The sequence below is a fragment of the Dromiciops gliroides genome, chromosome 2 (assembly GCF_019393635.1).
Source record: "Dromiciops gliroides isolate mDroGli1 chromosome 2, mDroGli1.pri, whole genome shotgun sequence".
NCBI classification, from domain to species: Eukaryota; Metazoa; Chordata; class Mammalia; order Microbiotheria; family Microbiotheriidae; genus Dromiciops; species Dromiciops gliroides.
In genome coordinates this window covers 664970056-664997067 of record NC_057862.1, presented here as the reverse complement: position 1 = coordinate 664997067, position 27012 = coordinate 664970056, and the positions used below count along the sequence as shown (strand labels likewise).

The 27012-nt window shown below is 43.0% G+C and overlaps 1 protein-coding gene across 2 annotated transcripts in view; it reads right to left on the bottom strand.

Annotated features, from left to right (window-relative positions):
• The window catches only part of REEP1 (receptor accessory protein 1), a 159667-nt gene extending 132895 nt beyond the window's left edge, over positions 1 to 26772 (bottom strand). The window contains exon 1 of one of the 2 annotated variants that reach the window (XM_043983683.1): positions 26221 to 26772. In XM_043983683.1, the coding sequence (XP_043839618.1) occupies positions 26221 to 26252 (32 nt within the window). In that variant the 5' untranslated portion in view covers positions 26253 to 26772. The remainder of the gene's footprint in view (positions 1 to 26220) is intronic. The other variant, XM_043983682.1, reaches the window with a different exon arrangement.
• Positions 26773 to 27012: the final 240 nt, after the last annotated feature.

The following is a 27012-nucleotide window of genomic DNA, read 5'->3' as shown; positions in this document are numbered from 1 at the left end:
TAGCTACTTGTCATGGGACCACTGGCTAACTGAATTCCACTGAACGAGAGGAGAAAAACAATTTTCCAATAATAAAACCCCTCACGTTTATAGAGCATTTTAACAACTCTGAGAAGTAGGCAGCACAAGGATTATTATCCCCATCTTATAGATAAAAAAGCGGAGTCTTTGAGTGGCAAAATTACTTGTCCATGATGAATGATAAAGCTACCGAGAACAGGGAGTTAGCTTCCCATTCCAAATATTTTTTAAAAAAAAATAATTAAAATGGGGGCAGCTAGGTGGTGCAGTGGATAGAGCACCGGCCCTGGATTCTGGAGGACCTGAGTTCAAATCTGGCCTCAGACACTTGACACTTACTAGCTGTGTGACCCTGGGCAAGTCACTTAACCCTCATCGCCCTGCAAATAACAACACCACCACCTCTAAAAATCCCAGTGGGGCTAGAAAGGGACCCATCTCTTTTTGTCTACTATTGCTGCTGAGTCATTTCAGTCTTTTCTGACTTTGATTGGCCCCATTTGGGGTTTTCTTCGCCAAAAAAAAGCCTACAATCCCCTCCATAAAGTCCCTCTACTTCATCAATGTCTATTGGGTAAGTCACTATGAACAATTAAATGATAATTCTTTTCTAATTTTCTAAGCCATGACCATGTAGATAACCAGGACACAGTTTTCTTTTCCTTTATTCCCCCGTAATAAACATTTTCATTTATAGGTTTGAGTTCCGGTTTTTATCCCTCCTTTCCTCCCTCATCTCTGCCTCCCTGAGGGGGTGAGCAATCAGACATGGGCAATTAGAGAAAACATCACCGTGTTAGTCATTTTGTACAAGAAAACTGGAGTAAAAGAAAAAGATGAAAGGAAGTAAAAATAGCCTGCTTCAGTTCGCCTTTTCATTAATATCGGTTCTTTCTTTGGAGCTGGATAGTATGTATGTTTCGTTAATAGTCCTTTGGGATTGTCTTGGATCGTTGTATTGTTGAGAATAGTTAAGACTTTCACAGGTCTTCATCAAGCCATATTGCTGTCTCTGTGCACATTGTTCTCTTGGTCCTGCTCTCTTCATTATACATCAGTTCATACAAATCTTCCCAGGCCTTTCTGAAATCATTCCACATGTAATTTTTTTTTTTTTTTGGTGAGGCAATGGGGGTTCAGTGACTTGCCCAGGGTCACACAGCTAGTAAGTGTTAAGTGTCTGAGGTTGGATTTGAATTCAGGTCCTCCTGAATCCAGAGCTGGTGCTCTATCCACTGTGCCACCTAGCTGCCCCCCACATGTCATTTTTATAGCACAATAATATTCCATCACCATTATATACCACAGCTTGTTTAGCCATTCCCCAATTGATGGGCATTCCTTTGATGTCCAATTCGTAGCCACCACAAAAAGAACTGCTATAAATATTTTTGTACAGATAGGTGTTTTTCTCTTTTGGGGAATGTCTTTGGGATATAAACCTAGCAGTGGTGTTGCTGGGTCAAAGGGTATGCACAGTTCTGTAGCCTTTTGGCCATAGTTCCAAATTGCTCTTCAGAATGGTTGGATGTTTTTACAACTCCACCAACAGTGGAAGAGCTCAGGACACAGTTTTCAAGAGCAAAAAGCTACTGTTCTTGTGTTCTCTTCTCCTTAGCTATTTGGAAAACACTACATAAGAAGAATAAATTCCCCTGGCCTCATTCTTCCTTCCCAACAGCCCACTCCCTAACCATAAATTTCTCTAACCCTATAAAGAAAAATCTGGGCAAGAGTTTGTAATACAGAAGAGATTCCCACAATACTATAGGAATTCAAAGAAGGGGCTTTCTATGTGAAGAGAACACTGTCTATGGAGAGATAAGTAAATAGAATGATAAGCCTAGAAAATCGCTGTTGTGCCACCTGTGTGACTTAATTTCTCAGGGCCTCGATTGCCTCCTCTGTAAAAATAAGGGGTTACTCAGTCTAGATGACCTCTAAGGTCCCTTACAGATCTAAATCTATAAGCAGAAGACACAGTTCAGACCCATTTTCCAGATCAGAAACTGATGGCCTCAAACCCTGACATTCCTCTGCCCATAGATAGGCTGCAAACCCCGCCCCCCCCCCCCAGCATCAGTGTCTCCTCTAGCTCTCCTTCTGTGGGGTAGTCTTTAGCCTGTGTATATAAGCCACAAACACTGGGGGAAAGAGTTACAGTTACCTGGGTTCTAGTCTTTCACTATTGTGTGACTTTAAGCAAGCCTTATCCTTTCTGTGCCTCAATTTCCTCATCAGTACTTCCCTCCTTGCCTCCTTGCCCTGTCCATCTCTGTGTCTTAGAATCTCTCCTGGGAGCAGCTAGGTGGTGCAGTGGATAATGCACCAGCCCTGGATTCAGGAGGACTTGAGTTCAAATCCAGCCTCAGACACTTGACACTTACTAGCTGTGTGATCTTGGGCAAATCACTTAATCCTCATTGCCCTTCCTCCCCGCCCCCCAAAAAAGAATCCCTCCTAAGTGAGACATTTCCAATTCCCCTAATTATTGGTACTTCCTCTCCTGATTCTCTTTTATTACTTGTGGATACTTTGCTTTCCCTTTTCTTTGCATGAGCTAGATTCCCCTCCCCTTTGATGTCCAAGGGAGTGGAATGGAAGCTCCTACAAGGCAGTCCCTCTCTTTTGTTTTGGTCTATGTAGCTGGAGCTCCTGATACAAAGCCTTGCACATTGTAGGTATTTGCTAAATGTCCATTCAACCAAATTGTTGACTGTATCAAACAGGAATGATGAGATATGGCCCAGGTAAATTACAGGCTGGTTGCTCAGATAAAAATTCTTTGACAAAACCTTACACCCCCCTTAGCATCCAAAAATGGGGAAAAAGTTGGAAGTCCACAAAGAAGTCTTCAAAAGTCAAAATCCTTAAAGTTGTGGAAATGCCATAAGGCTTTTATGCCGACTTAGAAGCCCTAAGATGAGTGTCTGGTCAAGGACACACCAGGAAGGCTAGCCAACTGAAATGCGGCAACTCCCCCTTTCCAGGAATTAATAATGCACAATGATATAGTAACAGGACAGTTACAGAGCCCATCACCTCCATTATCTTATCTGATCCTTCTTTTTTATTTATTTAGTTTTTTTTTTCTTGGTGAGGCAACTGGGGTTAAGTGACTTGCCCAGGGTTACACAGCTAGTGTATGAGGTCGGATTTGAACTCAGGTCCTCCTGACTCCAGGGCCAATGCTCTATCCACTGTGCCACCTAGCTGCCCCTTTATCTGATCCTTCTAAAGCAAGAATTATACATGTGAGAAAAATGTAATTACATGGTTATAAGATGCTGTAAAAGAAGCCATTTTGAATGAATGCTCCTGAAAAGCTATAGTACACCAATAGAGCTGGTGATAAAAACCAGCCTGGTATCCTTCAGGCTTCCTTCACCATTTTTGTGAAATAGAGTCCCCCCACCCCCACCCCAGGAGCCCTGAGAAGCTTATGGACCCATTGTCAAAATCAGGTTTTTAAATGCATAGCATTACCAAGGAAACCAATTCTATCGGAATACAGTTGTCAAACTATCAAAAACAATAAGTTCATGGACTCAGGGTCAAACAAGCCCTGGTGGAATGGAAAGAAGTGGAAACCAAACAACTGGGTTTGAAGCCTAGTTCTGACGACCACCAGCAGAATCACTTTGGGCAAACCACTCTCCCTACCTGTGTCAGCCTCCTGGCTTCCTTCCAGTGAAATGAGATTTGTAAAGCACTTAGCCCAGTGCCTGACTCCTAGAAGCCACTTAATAGATGCTTGTTTGTCCCTTCCCTTCCTCCCTTCCTGCAAGTCCCAGCCAAAACTCCACCTTCTACCAGAAGCCTTTCCAGATCTCCCTTGGTTTTTGTGCCTCATTATATTGTAAGCTCCTTGAGGTCAGGGAATCTCTTTTGTCTCTTTTGGTATCCTACTTCTCTGCATGGTTGGCTGGCTCATAGCTGGTACTTAATACATGCTTATTGACTGACTTTATCTGTTTAAATCTCCATTTCCCCTCCTATAAAACAGAAATAAATACCATTTAAATCAGGGTTATTATGAGGCTCACATAAGAAAATATATATACTTTTTTTTTAAGTGAGGCAATTGGGGTTAAGTGACTTGCCCAGGGTCACACAGCTAGTAAGTGTTAAGAGTCTGAGGCCGAATTTGAACTCAGGTACTCCTGACTCCAGGGCCGGTGCTCTATCCACTGCACCACCTAGCTGCCCCAATATATATAATTTAAAAGTGTGAAAGAAATGTAAACTATAATGATGAGGATGATAATAATAAGTTAAGGAAGGCAAGAAAACAATACCAAAGAAGGCTGCTTCAGTCTTTGATTCAATCCTTAAATTTGAAAAACAAACAAAATAAAGGCAGGTATTACACAACTCGAACAGCCATGCTCTCCACCTGTTTTGTGAGTAAGAGGCACGTGGTGAAAAGTCAAGATAATATAATAACAGCTAGCATTCCTACAGCATTTTAAGGCTTACGAAGCCTTTTGAAAATATTCTCATTTGATCCTTACAACAACCCTGGGAGGTAGGTGTTATTATAATCCCCATTTTACAGATGAGGAAAACAAGGTTAAGTAATTTAGGATTGCATAGCCAACAAGTGTTCGAGGCTAGATTTGAACTCAGGTTTCCGACATTTACTAGTGGTATGACCCTGGGCAAGTCTTGCTTGCCTCAGTTTTCTCATCTATAAAGTGAGCCGGAGAAGAAAATGGCAAACCACAACCCAGTATCTTTGGCAAGTAAACCCCAAATGGGGTCACAAAGAATTGGACATGACTGAACAACAGAAACAAAAACAAAAACAAAAAACCACTCCTGTATTCTAGGTATAGTGTTCCATCTACTGAACCACCCAGCTGCTTAATATCAAGAAAGCAGGGGCAGCTAGATGGCACAGTGGATAAAGCACTGGCCCTGGATTCAGGAGTACCTGAGTTCAAATCCGGCCTCAGACACTTGACACTTACTAGCTGTGTGAGCCTGGGCAAGTCACTTAACCCCCATTGCCCCTCAAAAAAAAGGAAAAAAAAAGAAAAGGAAAGGAAAAAAAAATCTTAAAGAAAGCAGGTTCCAGGATTTGTCTTAGGATCAGTACAAATGAAAATCAATGCCCCATTTCTTCCACAGAAATGGCATGATACAGTTAATGTAGTGAGGCAGTTTAGTGGTACAGTGGGTTGCATGTTGGCCTTGGGGGTCAAGAAGACTCGAATTCAAATCCTGCTTCAGACATTTACTAACCATGTGAGGCTGGGCAAGTCACTTAACCTCAATGTGTCCTACCATGGGAATGATAATACCCCCTACTTTCCCGGGTTGTTGTGAGGATCCCATGAAGTAACCTATGTAAAATGCTCTGCACACCTTAAGGAACCATGCAAATGCTAGCTAGTATTCTTGTCATCAATAATGATCAATATCAATGTTGACATGCTATGTTGGTGCAATGAAAAGCGGGAAAAGAATATTCTTGTAATGCCAGTAATTAAAACAGGAACAATGCATCAGACTAAGAGCTGTGGCTCTTGTGACGACTCCTGATTGAGAGAGAACAGAATTGATTGGAGGAGGATGAGGAGACGAGCAGAGATTCTAAAAGGGAGGACTTGGCACTCCCAGGCCTTTTAGAAGTTAATGACTGCCTAGCGATCATGTTTCCCTTACATTGAGACTTATGGCTTTTCCTTTTCCTTGATGCACATATAATGCTAGCATAATTCATATTTATTAGCTAGGCTTCATAGCTCACAAATGGGCAGAAAAGGAGAGGAGGGAACATCCAAGAAAGATGGCTATTTGGGAAAAGAAGGGAGGGAGAAATGGAAAGAAGAAAAGTTGGGGGAAGAAGGGAGGGAAGGGGCTGAAAGGAATCTAAAAAGAACAAGAGACGACCTGAGAGAAGAGAACAACAACAATAATAATAACAATAACAACATTTATTAAATATTTACCATGTGCCAGACATTGATGAGTGATGCCCACAACAACCCTATAAGGTAGGTGCTATTATTATCCCCAATTTACAGCTGAGGAAACTGAGGCAAACAGAGGTTAAGTGATTTACCCAAGGTTATACAGTTAGGGTCTGAGATCAAATTTGAACTTATCTTCCTAACTCCATATCCAGCACTGTATCCACTATGTCACCTAGTTGCCTACAGTAAATGAGTGTCCAGTAGTGAAATACAGGTCAATAAACATTAGTTAAGCTCCTACTATGTACTAGGCACAGGTGAAACAAAGAAAGGCAAAAAAAATAATGCCTCGCCACCAGGAATTCACAGTCTAATAAAGGAGACAACACGCAAAAAACGATAAGCATACAAGTTATATGCCAAGTAAATTAGAGCTAATCTCAGAGGGAAGGCCTTCATCAGCATTGAGGGGGACCAGGAAAGGCTTCTTTTGGAACATGGGATTTTAGCTGGGACTTAAAGGAAGACACAGCAACTGGGAGACAAGATGAAGGAATAGTAGAGAGCAAGAAGAGAAAAGGACCCAGGGCGGGGCCTTGGGGGACATCCAAGGGTTATATCTTGCACAGCCTGGATGAAGATCCTGCAAAGGAGACTGGGGGAAAAAATGGTCAGAATGGTAGGTAGAAGGGCAGCTAGGTGGCGCAGTGGATAAGGCACTGGCTCTGGATTCAGGAGGACCTGAGTTCAAATCCGGCCTCAGACCCTTGACATTTACTAGCTGTGTGACCCTGGGCAAATTACTTAACCCCAATTGCCTCACCAAAAAAAAAAAAAGAAAAAGAAAAAGAAAAAAGCATATCCAGAATGGTAGGTAGGAGACCAAGGAGAGCAGCTTCATGAAAACCTAGAAAGATATCAAGGAGAAAAGGGGAACTGAGTGTCAGAGGCTGCAGAGAGGTCAAGAAGAATGAGGAATGGGGGCAGCTAGGTGGCACAGTGGATAAAGCACCAGCCCTGGATTCAGAAGAACCTGAGTTCAAATTTGACCTCAGACACTTGACACTTACTAGCTGTGTGACTCTGGGCAAGTCACTTAACCCCCATTGCCCTGCAAAAAAAAAAAAAAGAAAAAAAGAAAAGAAAAAATGAAAAAAAAAGAAGAAAGAAGGATGATGAGTGAGAAAAGACCATCAGATTTGGCAATTAATGGAAAATTGGTAAATAGAGAGAACATACAAAGGAAAAAGGAAGAACTATGATTCTCCTAAGAAGAAAGAAAGGGGGTGGTGGGGAAAAGACCCTAGGTTAATGAAATTCTCTGTGCTAACCAATAAATTGCATGTTTCTTAGGACAAGTTGAGTGTTTCAATTAGGAGAAGAAAAAGAAACATCAGACTGACTGCATGCATAAGAGATTTAGTCAAGTTGCTGTTTAAAACTGACAATAATGATCGTCTGTTAACTAAATCAGAGAAGTGTTAATACTCCTGGTCTTGCCTTTATTGATTTGATTTGTGATGACTTAGGGAGTACCCTGCATGAAATCAAGAAAGTTGATTGCATGATCTATTAAAAAATTTTTCCAGACCTAAAATTCAATTTATTTATTGTTTACCAGCTGATGGAGGCAAGGACTTTTTCCTGTTTTATCTTTGCTTCTTCAGCACAGTGCTCAGCACATAGTATGTGCTTAATAGTTGTTGAATTAACTCTATTTTGGAAAACAGGAGGGCAGGAAGGCAGGAAAAAAAGGGGAAAGGGGAGGGAGGGAGAAAGGAAGAAAGGAAGGAAGAGAGGGAGGGAGGAAGGGAAAAAGGAAGGAAGGGAGGAAGGAAAGAAGGAAGGAAGGAAAGAAGGAGGGAGGGAGGGTAGGGAAGGGAAGGAAAGGAAGGAAGGAAGGAAGGGAAGAAGGGAGAAAGAAAGGAAGGAAGAAAATAAGGAAAGAAGGAAGGGAGGAAGGAAAACCAAATGTAGTAGAGTTTTTTTCCTTGTTTGATTTTGTTAAAATCTATAATATAATGAGCACAATAAACAAATTCTAAAGTGAGAGGCTCAGCACAAATACAACTGGTAAAATGAACACTTTCCCATGAAAGTCAGGGGCACATCTTTCCTTTATGTTGACAATTACTAAAAAGTGATGAGTGCTATCAATCGCTACTGCCTAGATAACTGTTTCTAGGTACTATGTCTTAGTGGAGAGGAAGGGTGCAGGGAGGTTAAATTGTCTCTTGTGTCAAAACAAAATAAATCAATACACTAAAAAAATCTAACCCAGCATTACAAAGAAAACAAAATGCATATTATAGCGGGGGGGGGGGTTGGTTTTATCCACATGGATATAGTCATTTGGAGATTTAGCCCATGTTTAATTCACTGCCAGTTTGTTAGTATTTATTATAAATGTGTATAAATTGTATATCATGTGTCATTCCCTTTCCACGTGATCTCAACCTGTTTTCCCACATTCCTGTCTAGAGTTCCAGGAAAACCCTTGTTCATACTGAACAATCCAGATAAACAGAGAATGTTTCCACAAATGCACAGGTCCACTATTCAAAAAGCTAGATCAATAGCCAGTAAGCACAATTATCCTTCCTTCAGCCCACTTGGGGTCTGGAAATACACACTACTGGGTCCATGGCCCTAATCTCCCTCAGTTCATTCTTTTGGTTTTTGGTTTTGTTTTGTTTTAGTGAGGCAATTAGGATTAAGTGACTTGCCCAGGGTCACACAGCTAGTAAGTGTTAAGTGTCTGAGGTCGGATTTGAACTCAGGTCCTCCTGAATCCAGGGCCAGTGCTCTATCCACTGCGCCACCTAGCTGCCCCACTCAGTTCATTCTTTAACTCTTTTGGTCCCCAGTTTCCTCATATGTAAAATGGAAGAATTGAACTAGATGACTTATAAGGTCCTTTCCAACTCTTTTTTTTTTTTTTTTGCAGGCAATGGGGGTTAAGTGACTTGCCCAGGGCCCCACAGCTAGTAAGTGTCAAGTGTCTGAGGCTGTATTTGAACTCAGGTATTCCTGAATCCAGGGCCGGTGCTTAACCACTGTGCCATCTAGCTGCCCCCCTTTCCAGCTCTTTTAATTCTAAATCTATGGGCCAAGGATTTTTCTGAACCGGAGAGGGAAATCCATGGATGGCAAGAAGCCTCAGAAAACTCTGTTATGTTCAGCTCATCACTACCCAACCTGAAATGCAAGAGAGGTTCTTGGCTGGGATTAACTCCTGGTCAGGTGTCACCAATATCCCTGTCTTAGAAAAGACCTAGAGATAGAACACTAAGGACGCCCACACTGAGAATCCCACTTGGAGGTTATAGGGAACTTGGTTTCCTTCTCTCTATTCCAGCTCCCCAAACATATACTGATTTCTCATAAAGGAAGAAATGAGCTCATTTCAGAACGAAGCCCAGGATGACCTAATAATAAGCAGGTGAGACCTTTCCATTGAAGTTCAAAGACACAGCAGGGAGGAGACAAAAAAGCAGGATTAGTTAACAAAGCAACAGGGCAGCTGAATAGCAGGGAAACTTGAGTTGGTATTTTCACTGTCTTGCAAATACTTCTGGAAGCCTCCCATTTATAAATAGACATGTAACTTATGGGGCCAGTCAGGGGAAAAAGTAAGATAGAATCTGGGAGCTGGGGAGGGCCTTAGAGAGAAGCTAGTCCCTTCATTTTACACAGAGGTCAACAGACACCCCCCCCCCAAAAAAAAGGAATTTGACCAAACTCTCCCAATCACTAAGTGGCAAAGCTGGACTGAATCTCCATCTCTGAGCTGGAAGGGACCAAGAAGTCTAAATTGTCAGTCATTCATCTAGCAAGCCACACAAATGCAAGCAATGAAACAGCACCCACTGTCAAGGACCTGCAAGTGGCCCTTGTGCAAAATGCCTGACCAGCATCATCTAGACTTTGCTGAAGACCTCAAGGGGGAGAAGCCCCTGATTCCAAAGAAAACCCACCCAGCCAACCTTGACCTTGGGGGAGCTCACATTGTTGGGATATATTTCCCCTTACAAAAAGCCTATGCTGGTTATAATCATTGCATTCTCCATCCATTGTTCCTCATTCTGCTCTCAGAAGTCATACTGAACACATCCCTTTTCCAAGGCATAAGCCTTAAAATACCCAAAGACAGTAACCAGGCCCCCCACACACACACACAGCATCCTCACTTCATTCAAATGATCCTGGGAAGCACCCCAGAACCCAGATCCTAGGCCTCCTAGCCATGTTCTTTCTATTCTGCCACAGAGACACTGCTATGCCACTAAAACCTTAATCAGTGTGAACCATCAATTGTCTGCATTTTCCATGCCGCGGGCCCACCCATTCCAATTTCAAGAAACTAATTTTGCCATTCAGTCTAGTCTCCTACCAAGGATTTATGATGGCTTTGAAGCAGAAAATCCCCAAGTCTTGTGCAACAGAATGGACAGGACTAAGGTAAGTTAACCAGATCATTTATTTACTCAACAAATATGTGTTAAGAGTCAGTTGCAGGAGAGGCACCACCCTAGGAACTGGGGATACAAAGATAGATCAGATTTGGACTCCAAGTGTGTAGAAATAGTGCTGGTGATGGGGGACCCAGGTTCAAATTCTGGTTCTACTATTTATTACTTAGATGACTTTGAGCAAGATAACCCTTGCAGGTCTCAGTTTTCTTACATGTGAAATGACTTTTAAAATGTTTTTTATTCTGAACTTACAACCGAAAAGAGCATTTCTTTTTCTTTTCTTTTTTTTTTAGGGCAATAAGGGTTAAGTGACTTGCCCAGGGTCACACAGCTAGTAAGGGGCAAGTGTCTAAGGTCGGATTTGAACTCAGGTCCTCCTGAATCCAGGGCTGGTGCTTTATCCACTGTGCCATCTTGCTGCCCCCAGCATTTCTATACATATAGAAGAATGCAAAAAGAGAATTCTGCACAAAGACATGGATTTCCATTTCATACCACTTGCTTTAGTGTGTGTGTGTGTGTGTGTGTGTGTGTGTGTGTGTGTGTGTGTGAAAGAGAGAGAGAGAGAGAGAGAGAGAGAGAGAGAGAGAGAGAGAGAGAGAGAGAGAGAGATTTAGGTACTACAGTGGTTAGAGTTCAGGGCCTATAGGCAGGAAGACTCATCTTGCTAAATTCAAATCTGGCTTCAGACACTGACTATCTATGTGACCCTGGGCATGTCACTTCACCTTGTTTGCTTCAATTTCCTCATCTGTAAAATAAAATGAGCTGGAAAAGGAAATGGCAAATCACTCCAGTATCTTTGCCCCAAAAAAACACACCAAAACCCAAAAACCAGATGGAGTCATGGAGAGTCAGACATGACTGAAAATGACCCAGGGAAACACACACACACACACACACACACACACGTTCTTTCCCCTACTAAAATGTAAGCTTCAGAATGGGAACAGTCTTGTTTTTGTCTCTATATCCCCATTACTCAGTACAGTGGTAGAAGCCAGGGCATGCTGGAGCCAGATCTAACCAGCTAGCTGATGGTTAAATTTTCAGTGTGAACATTTACACCTGGGAAATAGGGCAAATTCTACAAATCAAGGTTTGATTTATTGTTGTGTTGACTGCCTATACTTTAGAAAGTGAAGAAGAAAATGCTAATGATACCGTTTAAACTTAAAAGTGAGTCCTGTGCACTTTTTTGGGGGGGATCACTGATTGTTAAATATTTAACTGATTGTTAAATATTATTGGCATGGTTTAGAAAGATTACTAAGGATTAAAATGAAAAGGAGTTTCTGATTGACTCCTAGTTGTTAAAAAAAAAAAAGCACCAATGAACTTGAATTCTCCTTGCCATGAGCAATAGTTTCAGTCAATCAACCAACAAGCAGGTATAAGGCACCTGCTTTGTGTCAGGCACTGTGCTTCATGCTAGGGATACAAATACCAAAAAAGAAAGAAGGAAGGAAGGAAGAAAGAAAGAATGGAAGGAAGGAAGGAAGGAAGGAAGGAAGGAAGGAAGGAAGGAAGAAAGAAAGAAAGAAAGAAAGAAAGAAAGAAAGAAAGAAAGAAAGAAAGAAAGAAAGAAAGAAAGAAAGAAAGAAAGAAAGAAAGAAAGAAGGAAGGAAGGAAAGAGAAAAAAGAAGGGAGGGAAGGAAGAAAGGAGGGAAGGAGGGAGGGAGGAGAAAAGAAAAATAAAAGAAATGATTTCTACTCTTCAAGAGCTTATGTTACTATTCTATCTCTTTAGCTGTTCCCTTTCCTGAGTTCTATCTGTTACCGGAATAGCTCTGCCAAATTTCTTCTCAAGGTGACTGAGGCAATCATCTGTTCTTATGACAGATGTTCTAAGCCTTCCATTACTCCCAAGAAGGAACACAGCAGAGACTGTTTCTTCCTCCAAAACCTTATGGACAGTCAGACCTTATGCACACACTGTTATCCCACCTCAGACTATTTCAAACCTAGTTTTGACCTATTTGAAAGGTGCTAAAATTAAAAAGCAAATTGCCCCAAAGGAAAAATCACTGAAGAATGTGAACAAATAGTTCTAAAAAGAAGAACTGCAAACTATTAATAACCACATGAAAGAATGCTCTCAATCACTCATAGTTAGAAAAATCCAAACCAAAACAGTGAAGGGGACAAAAGACTGATATTGTCGATGTTGGAGGGATTATGGAAAAAACAGGCACACTAATACATGTTAATAAAGCCGTGAATTGGTCCAAATCATTCTAGAAAGCAATTTGGAATTATGCAAATAAAATAAAGTGACTAAAAGGTCCCATCTAATTCAATCTTGAGATTCTACTGCTAGGCATATATCCCAAGAAGGTTACTGATAAAAAGAAAGGCTCCATGTGCAATAGTATACTTATAAAACCATTTCTGTGGCAGTGAAGAGCTGAAACAAAGTAAATGCCGGTTGATTAGAGAATAGCTATACAGTTGGTGCTATAGGAACATGGTAGAATAATCTTGTGCTGGAAGAAACAACATAACTACAGAGAAGCCTAGAGATACTTATATGAACTGATTCAGAGAGAAGGCAGCAGAGACTGGAAAACAAGATACACAGTAATTGCAACAATGTAAATGGAAAGAACAACCACCACAAAACAATTGAAACTGAATGTTGTGAAGGGATAAAGGAAAAATCATTTATAAAGCACCTACTATGTGCTGGGCACTATGCTAAGAAGTTTTTTTTGTTTGTTTTTTGGGTTTTTTTGCAGGACTATGGGGGTTAAGTGACTTGCCCAGGGTCACACAGCTAGTAAGTGTCAAGTGTCTGAGGGCATATTTGAACTGAGGTCCTCCTGAATCCAGGGCTGGTGCTCTATCCACTGCACCACCTAGCTGCCCCCTGCTAAGAAGTTTTTATAAATATTATCTCATTTGATACTCACAACAACCCTGGGAAGTAGATAATAATGACTCCATTTTTCAGGAGAAACTGATGAAAACACTGGCTAAGTAACTTGCCCAGGGCCATAGAGCAAGCAAGCGTTTTCCTCTAGTCACTGTGCCACTTAGCTGTCTTGTTATACGAAACAAGTTCAGCACCAAAGAAGAGATATGAGAAAGTTACCCCCTTTACTGAGCAGGGGTGGGTTCAAAGGTTGGAAAACTAAATATGTAATATATTTTCTATATGTTGACCTGTTTTTCTGAATTTTTAAAAAAAGATTATTTGTTGTAGGGCATGACTAAGATACAGTGAGAAACTGAGGCAATGGAGAAACAAAACTATATCAATGCATTCTTTTCTTTTCTTTTTTTTTTTTTTGGTGAGGCAATTGCCCAGGGTCACATAGCTAGTAAGTGTCAAGTGTCTGAGGCTGTATTTGAACTCAGGTCCTCCTGACTCCAGAACCGGTGCTCTATACACTGCACCACCTAGCTGCACCTCAATATATCCTTTTTTTTGTGAGGCAATTGGGGTTAAGTGACTTGCCCAGGGTCACACAGCTAGTAAATGTCAAGGGTCTCAGGCCAGACTTGAACTCAGGTCCTCCTGAATCCAGGGCCAGTGCTCTATCCACTGTGCCAAATATATTCTTAATAAAATTTTAAAAAAAATCTCAGTGATCTCCAGGGTCAATCAATAAACATTTATGAAAGACTTATATGATATAGAAACTAAAGAAAGGCAACAGATAGTCCCTCCCTTCAAGGAGTTTACACTCTAAAGGGGGAAGAGAACACACACAAAAAAAGTTCTAACCTGATCTGAATTTCATAGACTGTGCTCGATATTGCCTCTCTAATTCTCCCCATGCAGGTTGTTGAAGTAGCTCAATAAAACCTATAACTAGGGCATCTAGGTGTTGCAGTGGATAAAGCACCAGCCCTGGATTCAGAAGGACCTGAGTTCAAATCCAGTCTCAGACACTTGACACTTACTAGGTGTGTGACCCTGGGCAAGTCACTTGACCCTCATTGCCCTGCCCCCCCCCAAAAAAAATCCGGTTGGTTTGTTGACTTGACTCCAATCCTATCTAAACCTGATGAGGACAAGAGGTCAGAAAAAGACCAACAAGAAAGAAGGGGGGGTGTGGCTGCCATCTTGGATCAAACTCTTGGCTCAGATTTATTGTCTCTTGGTGCTCAATTTCCTCTTAGGACAGAGTAGGGCTGAAACAAACAACTGACAGCAACAAATTTCATCAGGAAAAATGGAGATTCATGTTAAGTTCATGGTTCAGGAAACTAAATGCAGAAAGAAGAAAAGTATACAAAACAGAGGCATTAGAAGAAAAGCACAAAATACTCTGTCAAATGCTTTACTAAGATCTAGGATCAACAACTTAGAACTGGAAGAGACCTCAGATTTCATCTAGCTCCCCTTCATTTTACAGATGACAAAGCTGAATTTAACTTTTCTTTCCCCTCCCATTTTACAAATGAGGAAACTGATGGGGCGGCTAGGTGGCGAGGTGGATAAAGCACCAGCCCTGGATTCAGGAGTTCCTGAGTTCAAATCTGGCCTCAGACACTTAACACTTACTAGCTGTGTGACCTTGGGCAAGTCACTTAACCCCAATTGCCCCACCAAAAAAACCCAAAAACAACAACAACAAAAAAACAAATGAGGAAACTGAGTTCCTATGTGTTGCAAAAATCAAAGAAAGACAGTTGCCTGCAATTAGCAGCTTGTCATTTGAATTTCAACGACATATACTTCTATGATAGTAAGATCATGTAAAGTAATCATAAAATGCCCTAAAGATTATGTAACATACCACCCTCTTTTCAGTTTGGATCAGGAAACTGAGGTGAGAGAAGAAAATTGACTTACCCCGGGTCATATAAGCTAGAATTACAGAATCACAGAGTTTCAGTTGGAAGAGACATCAGTATCACCCTAATACAACTCAGATCTGAAAATGAACCCTTTCTATAACATACATACAAATCATAATCCTATGCTTGAAGGCTTCCAATGAGAAGGAACACTGTCTTTTCCAAAGCCAACTGTTACAGTTCTTTCTGAGTAGCTCTAATTTTTAAAAAGCTTTCCCTTATAGGAAGTCAAATATGCCTTTCTGAAATTTCCATCCCTCTAGGGTTATTCACTTTCTGCAAAAAATGTTTTATTGGCCATGTTATATTAATGTCTTCATAGGTTAATTCTAAGATACTGAAAAAATTTAATTGTTATTTTAAAAAAGGGGGGTTCATTCAGGTTTGTTTCAAGTCCGCAAACCTCAAAGTGTTTTGCATAATGGCCACAAGTCTTCCAGGTGCATCATGAGACTTTCTTGCTTTGTGTCATGATCCATGACAATAATTGGGTTTGGAATTTCAGAGTTAACCAACTAGTCCAGCCCAACCCCTTCCCCCAACTCTGGCCAAATAATCCCTAGCACAATATGATCAACAAGTAGTCATCTAGCTCTTTTATTGTTTAATTTGTAAATATCACGGAAACTTCAATAGCTTAAATTGCATATGGTCAAAATCAAAACCTTCATTAGAGTTGATGGTAGGCAGTGATATGCTATGGCTCTCAGCCCTGGGTATTACTGATGTTTCATCTTTCCTTGCTTTTACCCTGTATGATTGGATTTGCCACTTACTGGTATGATTTAGGCTACTTCTCTTCCTGGGGTTTGAATTGGTGTTTATCAACAGTCGTCCAGACTCTGCTTGAATTGCTCCAGCAGGGAAATCACTACTTTCAGAGGCAGGGTCTTCCACTATGAGATAGATTTAACTGGTAGGAAGTTTTTTTGTAACAAAGGCAAATCTGTCTTATTGGAAATTCCACTCATTACCTCTAATTATTCCCTCTAAAGCCACAAAGAACAAGGTTAATCCCTTTGCTATATGATAGCTTTTTAAAAAAACTTGATGTCTATTTGTCATGAACTATCATAACTTCTCAAAAATGTTGTTGTTAAGTCACTTTTCAGTACTGTCCGACTCTCTGTGACCCCATTTGGGGGTTTTCTTGACAAAGATACTGGAGTAGTTTGCCATTTCCTTCTCCAGTTCATTTTACAGATGGGGAAACGGAGGCAGACAAGGCAAAGTGACTTACCCAGGGTCAAAAAGCTAGTAAGTGTCAGAGGTCAGATTTGAACTTGGGAAGATGAGTCTTCCTGACTCCAGGACAGGCAACCTATCCACTGTGCTGCCTAGCTACCTTCTCAAGGCCAAACATCACCAGTATTTGTAGCGGATCCCCATACAACATGGGCTCAAGGGCCTTTTTCACCAAGGTTGCCTCCATTGGATGCACTCCAATTTATGAATGTCCTTCAGAAACTGTGGGGCACACAGCTAAACACGATATTCCTGATGAGTACAGATCAAGGCAGAAAACAGAGACCTCTTTATTCCTGGAAGCTAAGCCACTTAATGCAGCCCCAGATCAAATTCACATTCTTAGCAATCCCACTGTTGACTCATATCCAACTTGTAGGCCAATAAAAACCCCAAATCTTTTTCAGGCAAACTGAGGTTTCATCATACCTCCTTTATGTGAAGGACCTCATCACTTCATGCCTGGACTATTACAAGAGCTGGTTCTCTCTGCCCCAAGTCTCTCTCCACTCAAGCCCATCCACCACTCATCTATCAAACTGATCTTCCTAAAGTGTAGCTCTGACCATGTCATCCTCCATTCATTGGCTGCCCCTACCCCACAACTGGAATTTGGTCCTGTTTTATCTCTACCTCTCAGCTTCCTTGACTCCTTTCAGATCCCAGCTAAAATCCCATCTTCTGCAAAAAGCCTTTTCCTGATCTGAAATAACCCTAGTGCTTTTCCTCTAAGATTATTTTGTTTGTACATTGTTGTTAGCATGTTTTCTCCCCTATTAGATTATAAGCTCATTGAGGACAGGCACTGATAGGTTGTGGGTTTTTTTTTTGGGGGGGTGGGGTTGCCTTGCTTTGTATTTTTAGTACTTAGCACAAAGTAGGTGCTTAATAAATGCTCGATTTGTGAAATCCATTTCTTGAACCAACTCGTGTTAACTCTATTCAATTTCAGTTTATCAGATTCAACCCAATGTTCTGGCCTATCAAGATCCCTTTTGATCCTGAGTCTGTTCCAGTTTGTTAGCTATCCCTCCCAGCTGCTGTCATCTGCAAATCTGATGAGCATGCCATCTATGACTTCATCCAAATCATTGTTAAAAACAATGTGGCACACAGAGCCAAGCAGAAGTCCCCCGGAGCTGTCCATTGGAGACCTCCTGCCAAAATAATATGGGGACCTTAACTACTCTTTGTGTCTGTCCATTTAACCACTTCCAAATACAGCTAATTGCACCATCATCTCACCCATGTGTCTCTATCTTTTCTGCAAGAAAGACATGAGACATTTTACCAAATATCTAAAATCTAAGCAAACTCCCTCTATAACATTTCCCCAATCAGTAATTGGGTGATCTTGATAAAAAGGAAATAAGGTTAATCTAGAATGACTCGTTTTTGCTGAAACATTTAGCAAAGTACCTGGCACATAGTAGGCATGTAATTGGCACCTGTTGATTTGGCTGGACACAAAGCTACATTGGTTTTGTGATCACTGATTTCTTTTCTATTTTTTCCAGAAATCTCCTTAATTAGCCACTTTAGAATTTTGCTAGGACTTAAAGTCCAACTCACTGGCCATTGGTTTCTCTGTCCCTGTGTATGTCTGTCCAGTGAGAGCTTATCTGGTCTCTCCTAAACAAAACAAATTTGCTTCCTACACAGTATCAGGGGCTGTGTTATTGCTGAAGAAGTAGGGGATCCGTTCCTCTCCCCTCAAAGGACAGGGCCTCATAATCTCCTTTGCATTTTAAGATCTATGAACCTTTAAAATTCTTAGATATGTTAGCAATTTACTTAGACAAGGAGAACAGATTGGGGCAGCATACGGTTAAAAAGAAATTACTAAAGAGCAGTATACCTTCCCCTTGACTCTTAAAGATAAGTTTAGGACAGACAAAATAAAGGGGTTCTTTTCTTCCGGGGGATGGTACTCTAGGCTGAAGATAGAAACAACTTTAGAGACAGCTTAGATGGAGTCATAGCAGATGTAAGGACGGTAGTTAGTAGGGAAATGAGGAATTGTAGGATTTAAACCTGGAAGGGGACCTTTGAAGTCATTTAGTTCAACTCTTTTACTGTATAGATTCGGAAATGGAGGCTCAAGGAAGTCTTCAAAGGATCAGAGTGTTTCACTGATTCATTCATTCCTTCCCCCTGGCAATAGAAAACCCTCTCTCCTCTTAATCTCTCTTTTCATCTGTTCATGCCCTTGATAATTCCATAGAGAGGAGGGAGCTAAAGGAATCTTAGACCCGTGGCACTCTGAGCCTGCTCATTTTTACAAATGGAGAAATTGAAGAGGGGAAGTCACTTGCCCAGGGTCACACAGGCAATAAAAGGCAAAGCCAGGATTCAAACCCAAGTTCTCAGACTCTAAACTTTTACCCTTTTTCATTGCACCAAGAGGTAAAGGACATATCCAAGGTCACAGCATCACAGCAACATTGCTGAAAAGAACTTCAGAGGTCACCAGAAACTGAGGCCAAGAATTTAAGTGACTTGTCCAAGGTCATATAGGTGTTAAATGAGAGACCCAAGATTAAAATTCAGTTTTTTTGACTGAATTAGAGCTCTTACCATGCTGCCTTCCACACACGAATTAATTTGAGAGAAGGTGATGAACCCAGGTCCTCTGAGGTCCAATCTAGGCCTCAGAGGTCTAAGTCTAGTTCTAATCTAGATCTAGGTCTTCTATGACACCAAGTGTGGGAGGTGGGACATATATACATATGAATACCTTATTGACCTTGGCACCAAGAAGGGAAGCTGGTTATCCCTCCTCAAACTGTGATTTTAGCCTATGGCCTTCCATAAATCCTCTACAAAGGATCTACCCACAGTGCACCAATTCTTTCAATATTTTATGGATGCCCATGCAAAATTCAGACCTCTCTGAGATCTTTCATTCTCATGACATGACCCTCCCACCTCCTTTTCCCATCACTGCTGCCCTTGAAGATATTGTCTACGATACCTCTGGCCTGTATATCCACCCTCTTTGTCAATCTTTGTCAATCAGTTGCCCATTGGGTCAGCTGCATTTGGGTTTCTTCTGACATCATGGATTTCCATAACCTGCATCCAGGTTTCATTACGAAATGATTCCAAGCCAGAAAGACCTGGGTTCAAGCCTTGCCTATGCTAGTACAAGCTGTGTTGTGTGAACATGATTAAGCCATGAAGCACTCAGTACCCCATGCTCTCAGACCATAATGTTTCCAATGTAGGCATTCTCTATCAGTCAACAAGCATTCATTCATTCATTCATTCATTCATTCATTTTTTTGTGGGGCAATGAGGTTTAAGTGACTTGTCTAGGGTCACACAGCTAGTAAGTGTCAAGTGTCTGAGGCTGGATTTGAACTCAGGTCCTCCTGAATCCAGGGCTGGTGCTTTATCCACTGTATCACCTGGCTGCCCCCAACAAGCATTTATTAAACACCAACTACATACCAGACTCCCATTCCCAGTTACTGGGAATATAATTACAAAGAATAAAATATCTCCTACTCTAAAGACCCCATATTCTAAAAGGGCAATAGAAAGGAGGTAACAAGCATATATAAATATTTGCAGCATAAAAATAAAGAGAATAAATACAAATATATCTGGATTTGTAATAAATGCAAAGTAGTCAAGTACAAGGTAGTTTAAGAGGCAGGGCACTAGTGGTTGGAGAAATCAGGAAAATCTGTGTGCTTGAGCTGTGTCTTACAGGAAGAAAGGGACTCTGGGAGATGGAGGTAAGGATGAAGGGCATTCCTGGCATGTTGGATAGCCAAGGAAAGGCTTGGAGACAGGAAATGGAGTGCCCTCTATGAGGAACAGAGAGAAGGCTAATTTGGCTAGACAGTCCAAATGAGACTGGAAAGATGGGTTGGGACCAGGTTGTAAAGGACTTTAAAAGGGGAATTTATACTTTATCCTAGAGGCTATAGGAAGTCCCTGGAATTGAGTAGGGGAATCACATGGTCAGATCTGCACTTAAGAAAATTTACCCCGGGGCAGCTAGGTGGTGCAGTGGATAGAACACCGGCCCTGGAGTCGGGAGTACCTGAGTTCAAATCTGGTCTCAGACACTTAACACTTACTAGCTGTGTGACCCTGGGCAAGTCACTTAACCCCAATTGCCTCACTAAAAAAAAAAAGAAGGAAAAGAAAAGAAAATTTACCCCTTAGTTGAATTCCCAGGTCTGGGTCAGACCTGTGTTTTTATTTTTGTTTGGGGCCCAGACCTGAGACTTTATCCATGTAGAGACTATCTGGTATGGAAACTCCCTCCCCCATGCATATTGACAACTCATCTGTGATTCACAGTCACAAAACCTGAGACCCTGGAGGTTGAGTGATCAGAGTGCTGATGACCAGCTGCCCTGAGACCTGTGATGGTAGAGGCCCTCCCTCAAAAGAGAGACCACTGCCCATGGTCACTTTCAAAGGCAAGACTGGAGTCTAGGTCTTTGTGACCACAAATCCAGCCCTCTTATTTATCATATCATGGTGCCATTCCCCTAAGGGAATATTGGTGCTATCACAGAGAGTAGCATGGCATCATTGAAAGCATAGAACAATTTCAAGGTAACCAACTCAGTCTCCTCCTTCTACCCACTTCTGGGCCCAGCTCACGCTCACTCTGCAGTGAGGTCCAATATACGCACGCTGATGTACCAGCTCAGTGGGCTGCCTGTTCAATGCACATATGTGGTATGTATATATATGTGTGCACATGTTTCTCCTGATAGACTATAAGCTGCTTGAGGGCAGGGACTGCCTTACTTTTGTATTTGGATTCCCCACTGTCTAGAAAGTGTGTGGCACATAGGAGGTGATAAATAAATGCTTGTTGGTTAATTGATGTCATAACATGGGCAGTATGCATTCTTCACCCACTTAATTTTTCCTGTATGGATTATTTGACTGACGGTAAGAGTGCCCCTGAATCTTATTATAGGCACTCTTTTCTTCTTCTTCTTAAATGTTTTCATTCATCCTTTTAAAAATCATTGTCATTTCCCGATGACCATCTCCCTTGTAACAAGTATGTGTAGTCAAACAAAGCAAAGCAACATATCGTTCATGTTGGAAAGTGGGCGCATCTTCCACACCCATCATCCACTACCTCCCTGTTGACAGAGGCCCTTAGGGCAGTGGGTCTTCAGCAAATAAGAGTAAAGTTATCCCTTCCAGATTGCAAGAGCAAGGAGCTGCCTCTGCAATCTGGAAAATGTGCATAAAATTTTTGGCTCTCCCTTTGTAGCAGAGAAGAATTGTCTGAATTATTTTGATATTAAAAGTTAAAATAGGGGGCAGCTATGTGACGCAGTGGATAAAGAACTGGCCCTTGATTCAGGAGGATCTGAGTTCAGATCCGGCCTCAGACACTTGACACTAGGTGTGTGACCCTGGGCAAGTCACTTAACCTTCATTGCCCTACAGAAACCCCCCAAACAAACAAAAAAGATAAAATATGTTGCTATTATATAGTACTATACATATGTTTTATTTATGTCTGAGTTTCTAAACTTTTTCTCTGTCATCTTTTGGCCTTCCCGTGTCATCTGCAGCTTCTGCAAAACTCCCCTAAAATTCCCATTTAATTTCTTATGCCGACCTGTGATCCATCCAAACCTCGATGGGGAAAGTAATGATGTAGAAGGGACAACTCTCTGAAGAAACTCCATCTATAAGAAGTCCTGCTTCTATCTGGATTTCATGCAAGATATCCTGAAAAACCACTGTCAACTTTGGTGAGCATAGGTCTTCCAATGAATAATTTAACTATGTTATTTTGAAGAGAGGCAACATGACATATAACAGCTGGACAATTGCCTCAAAGCAAAGGAGATCTGAGCTCAAAACCCGATTCGATCGATCAAGACTGGTCAAACCACTTAATCTCTTAGCACTCTGGGCAACTCAAAGACTTTAGGTTGTAGAGAAGGAACTGACTTGAATTGGTAAAGGGAGTTTTCTTACTAAGAATTTCCTCTACCGATGAAATCCCAGGTTGCTGTTTGATCTTTATTTTGAACAGCAACAGAAAACTTCATAAACCCTTCTCCAAATCCATAAGAAGCAGCCCAGCAGAGCAGAAGAAACCCTAGGCTGTGTTTTGCTTGTTTTTATATCCTCAATGCTTAGTACAAAACCTGGCAATAGTAGGCTCTTAATAAATGTTTATTGACTGACTGACTGACTGACTGAGCAGCATCTGAGACCAATCTTCACCAGTGTCTCAGTAACTTCCTAGCTGGACTCTGAATCTCAGTTTCCCTATTTATAAAATGATGTAACGGTAATTACACTAGCTCCCTCATAGTACTGTTGTGAGGACCACAGGTGGGGCACCTTAAAAGCATAATGGAATTGTGAGTTATTATTATTTTTAAAGGTTGCTAAGAGTCCGCTGTGTGGTGCTGCAACCAAAAAAGCAAACTGGGGTTGCAGTGAGAGGCAATAGAAGCTTCCTAGAATAAGGAGGTGAGAGATCTGCAGCCAATACCCAGAATATTGTGGTCAGTTCTGGGCACCACAGTTATAAAAAGGTATTGGTAGGAGGCAGCTAGGTGGTGCAGTGGATAAAGCACCAGTCCTGGATTCAGCAGGACCTGAGTTAAAATCTGGCCTCAGATACTTGATTCTTACTAGCTGTGTGACCCTGGGCAAGTCACTTAACCCTCACTACTCCACAAAAAAAAAAAATTAAATTAAATTTTTAAAAAGGTATTAATAAACTAGAGTGTTCAGAGTAGGGTAACTAAGATCACGAAGGGAAGAGGCATTTATTTATTAATTGTTTATCAAGTGCCATGCACTGTGCTAAGCACTTTTTATGATTGTTATCTCATTTGATCTTCACAACAACCTTGGGAGGTAGGTGTTACTGTTGTCTCCATTCTAGCTGAGAAAACTGAGGCACACAGAGGCCAATGGCACATAGCTCCCAACACCTGCTCTCCCACTGCACCCAATAGGGACTGCTGAGTTCCATTAAGGAGCTAGGTATGTTTATCCTGAAGATGGTTAGGGGCTGCAGTGGATGGAATACAGTAATGGAGTCAGGAAAACCTGAATTCAAATTTTACCTCAGAAACTGTGTGATTGCCTCACCCTGATTGCCTCAGTTTCCTCATCTGTCAAATGAGCTGGAGAAGGAAATGGCAAACCACCCCAGTATCTCTGCCAACAAAACCCCAAATAGGATCAGAAAGAGTCAAAGATGGGGCAGCTAGGTGGCGCAGTGGATAGAGCACCGGCCCTGGAGTCAGGAGTACCTGAGTTCAAATCCGGCCTCAGACAATACTTACTAGCTGTGTGACCCTGGGCAAGTCACTTAACCCCAATTGCCTCACTAAAAAAAAACAAAACAGAAAAAGAAAAAAAAAAAAGAAAGAGTCAAAGACGACTGGACAACAACATGTTTATCCTGTAAAAGAGAAGATTCTGGGAGCACACGAGACAAGCTTTGTTTAAATATCTGAAAGGCTGTCACACTTAAGGGAGATTAGATTTGTTCTATCCATCCCAGAAGGCAAAATATGGGGCAATGAATAAATTGACCCTTGATGTCAGGAAAAAACCAGAGGGATGTCAAATCGAAATGAATTGCTTCTGGGGGGAGTGAATATTCTCTCACCCGAGGTTTCCAAGCAGAAGCTAGATGATCAGTACTCTGTTGTATGGCATCCCAAAAGTCCTGGTGCCATTTTAAGCTTTCACCTTGTCTTGTTGTTGGGTGTAGGGTTAGACTAGATTGGTGGTGAGGTCCCTCCCAGTTCTAAAATCCTGTGATTCTTTACCTCATACACCTTTTCCATATTTCCAGCTTGTCCTCTGGGGGGGGGGGGGGGCGGTGAGAAGGCTGGGAACATAACCCTCATCCCTCTCTGCTACCAAAACCGAAATACTTCAGAGATCAAATGCCCTCCTTTCCGTTCCAGGGGATCCCTATCCCCCTGAAGTTACTGGCAGATAAGATCACAGAAGCATTCTTAGCGGGGTGGGGAAGGATGCCACAGAGCATCAGAAGGAGCTCAAATCCGACCCTCTTTTTTAAACGTCCCAGAGCTGTGCTTCCCTGTATTATTCATGCAGAGCTCTCCAGTCCATATGAAATCGTCTAAATATTTAACATGCCTCCTCGGAATAACACACAAACCTAACAGCAGTTAGCAACAGCTGCAGATGCACCCAGATCAAATGACTTGGGGGTTTAAAGTGAAAGAGACCAACCCATCTTGGTCTGGAAAGCCTAGAAAAATGGCAGACGCTAAGCAGTGGTGGCCTGCCCTTCCAGACATCGAATCAGACAAGCTACCCTTGTGTAGATCTCGAGAGAAAAGGGAGGGGGGGGGTGGAGGGAGGGAAGGAAGGTCTATTAGGGTAGAACGAAAGCATTAGAAAGACGATGGAAGATACAGGTAATGAATGATATTGTATCAGAGAGCCCATGTACATTTCCCTCAGACAAAGAAAAAGCCCGGAGGCCTTCCCAGGGCTTACTTCTTCAATTCCAAAAGGCAGACTTAAGATCAGGGCTGCAACTGTGCGGGAGGGAGAATTGTACCCAGGCGGAGATCTACAAGACAAAATGCCAGATCCAGACCCACCAAGGCTATTTCCCAAGAGAAATAATCTATGAATGAGTGTTGCCTAGAAGAGGTGACCTAGCCACCCACTCCCCACCTCTGAAGCCTGGGTGTGGGGGAAGATGAGAGGGAACACACCCTTCAGGGTATTCCCACAGGTTCTTCCTCCCCATTCCCATCCCCTTCCTCGCTAGTCACACCACTCTCGAGGTCCCAATTGTCATTGTCTGTCTCTGTCACTGGAAAAGACACTCCCGTCCGACACATTCCTGCAGACACCCGAAGTAGCGCCGTCACCCCTCCACCCCACCCAGCTCCTATCACAACGAGGGCGCTTCAAACAGGGGGCCCTCCTATAGGATTCCCCCACAATGTGAGGGGGTCATTAGAATGAAGACGGAGACAGGGGAAACTAAGATTTGCCATTTTGTGAGACATAAAGGAGGTCATTAAAAAAAAAACAACACCCAACAACAACAGGGGAGAAAAAAATCCACCACACAAGGAGAGCCCCGCCTCCGCCGCCGTCTCCCCCACCCAGTCTCCAGGCAGACCCCACCGGGCAGCGCCCCCTAGTCAGTTTCAAGCCCCTGTCTGTCAATTTCTCGTGACAAAGCTTGTTGGCAGGACTGGACAAACCCATCGGGATATTTCTCTTAAAGAAGACGAACTGCTGCCCACTCCCCCTTTCCCCGACCCCCGCCATCCTCAATAAAGACAGCAAACAAAAAGCCCAGCCTAGGAAGACAAAGACCCGGGTGAAGGAAGTGGAGGGAAACAACCCTCAAACGAGGAGGAAGGCTCTTGCCACCCACCCCAGGGCAAAGAAATCCATTCACCTTCTCCACCCGGTGGTCTCCCCCAGTGTCCCCTCCTCAACCAGCAGGGAGCCCTTTTAAATGACCCTGCAGAAATAGGGCGCGCCTCTGCCCCTGCTTCCCCAATGCAGTACCCGCGTGCCCCTCCTTGCTTCTGCCTTTTCCCGTGTCCCGGTGCCCACAGCCCCGCTCCTTACTGTACCTCCCCTCCTAAATTTAGCGGTCCCTCCGGGTATTAATAGCAGAGGCACGGCACAGCAGGGCCGGGCAGGGGCAGGGGCAGGGCGCGCGGAATACGAGAGGAGCCAGAGGGGAGAGCCGGGGAGGAAGGAAGGCTACTTACACCACCAGCCTGGAGATGATCCAGGACACCATGGCGGGGGGCACGGCGTGGCGAGGCGAGGCGAGAAGAGGAGAGGCTGCCGCGGCCAAGACTGGCCTGGCCTGGCCCGGCCTGAGCTAGGCTGGGCTGGGCTGGGCTGGGCTGGGCTGGGCGCAGCGCGCTAGGAGGCGGCGGCTGAGGGCTTCGGGGCTCCGGGCACGTCGCTAGCTCCGTTCGGCAGTGCGTCCGTCCGCTACAGCCACACTGAGCAGCCCAGCGGCTCAGCCATTAGCAGGGCACGCCGTCAGCGCAGCCGCGGCAGGTTCCCAGGACAGCGGCAGAGGCTGCTCTGCCCCCGGGGACCTGGGGCGGCGGCGGCCGAGCCAGCGATTGGGCAGGACGCACGGGCGGGTGAGAGCCAGGGGCGCTGCTGGCACGCGGCACAGAGCCAGCCAGCGTCTCAGCCTCGGCACCTCGGGGGGCCCTCGTCCAGCCCCCGGCCGCCTGCACCCACTAGCTGTCAAACTGCGGGCGGATGCAAGCGCCTGCTGGAGAGAGGTGTGAGGAGAGGGCGGGCCTCCCCTCCTCTCCCCTCCCCATATATGTGGGCACGCACACACGCACAAACACACAAGCGCACGCACACAGCACATAGACACACACACACACACACACACACACTTGTGGCAGTGACAATATCACAGCATTCTAGATTAGCAGCTGCTGAGGAACTGAAAGGTCATTGAAACCAACCCCTTTATTTTACAAATAAGGAAACTGAGGCACTCAGAAGGTTCAGTGACTTGCCAAGGG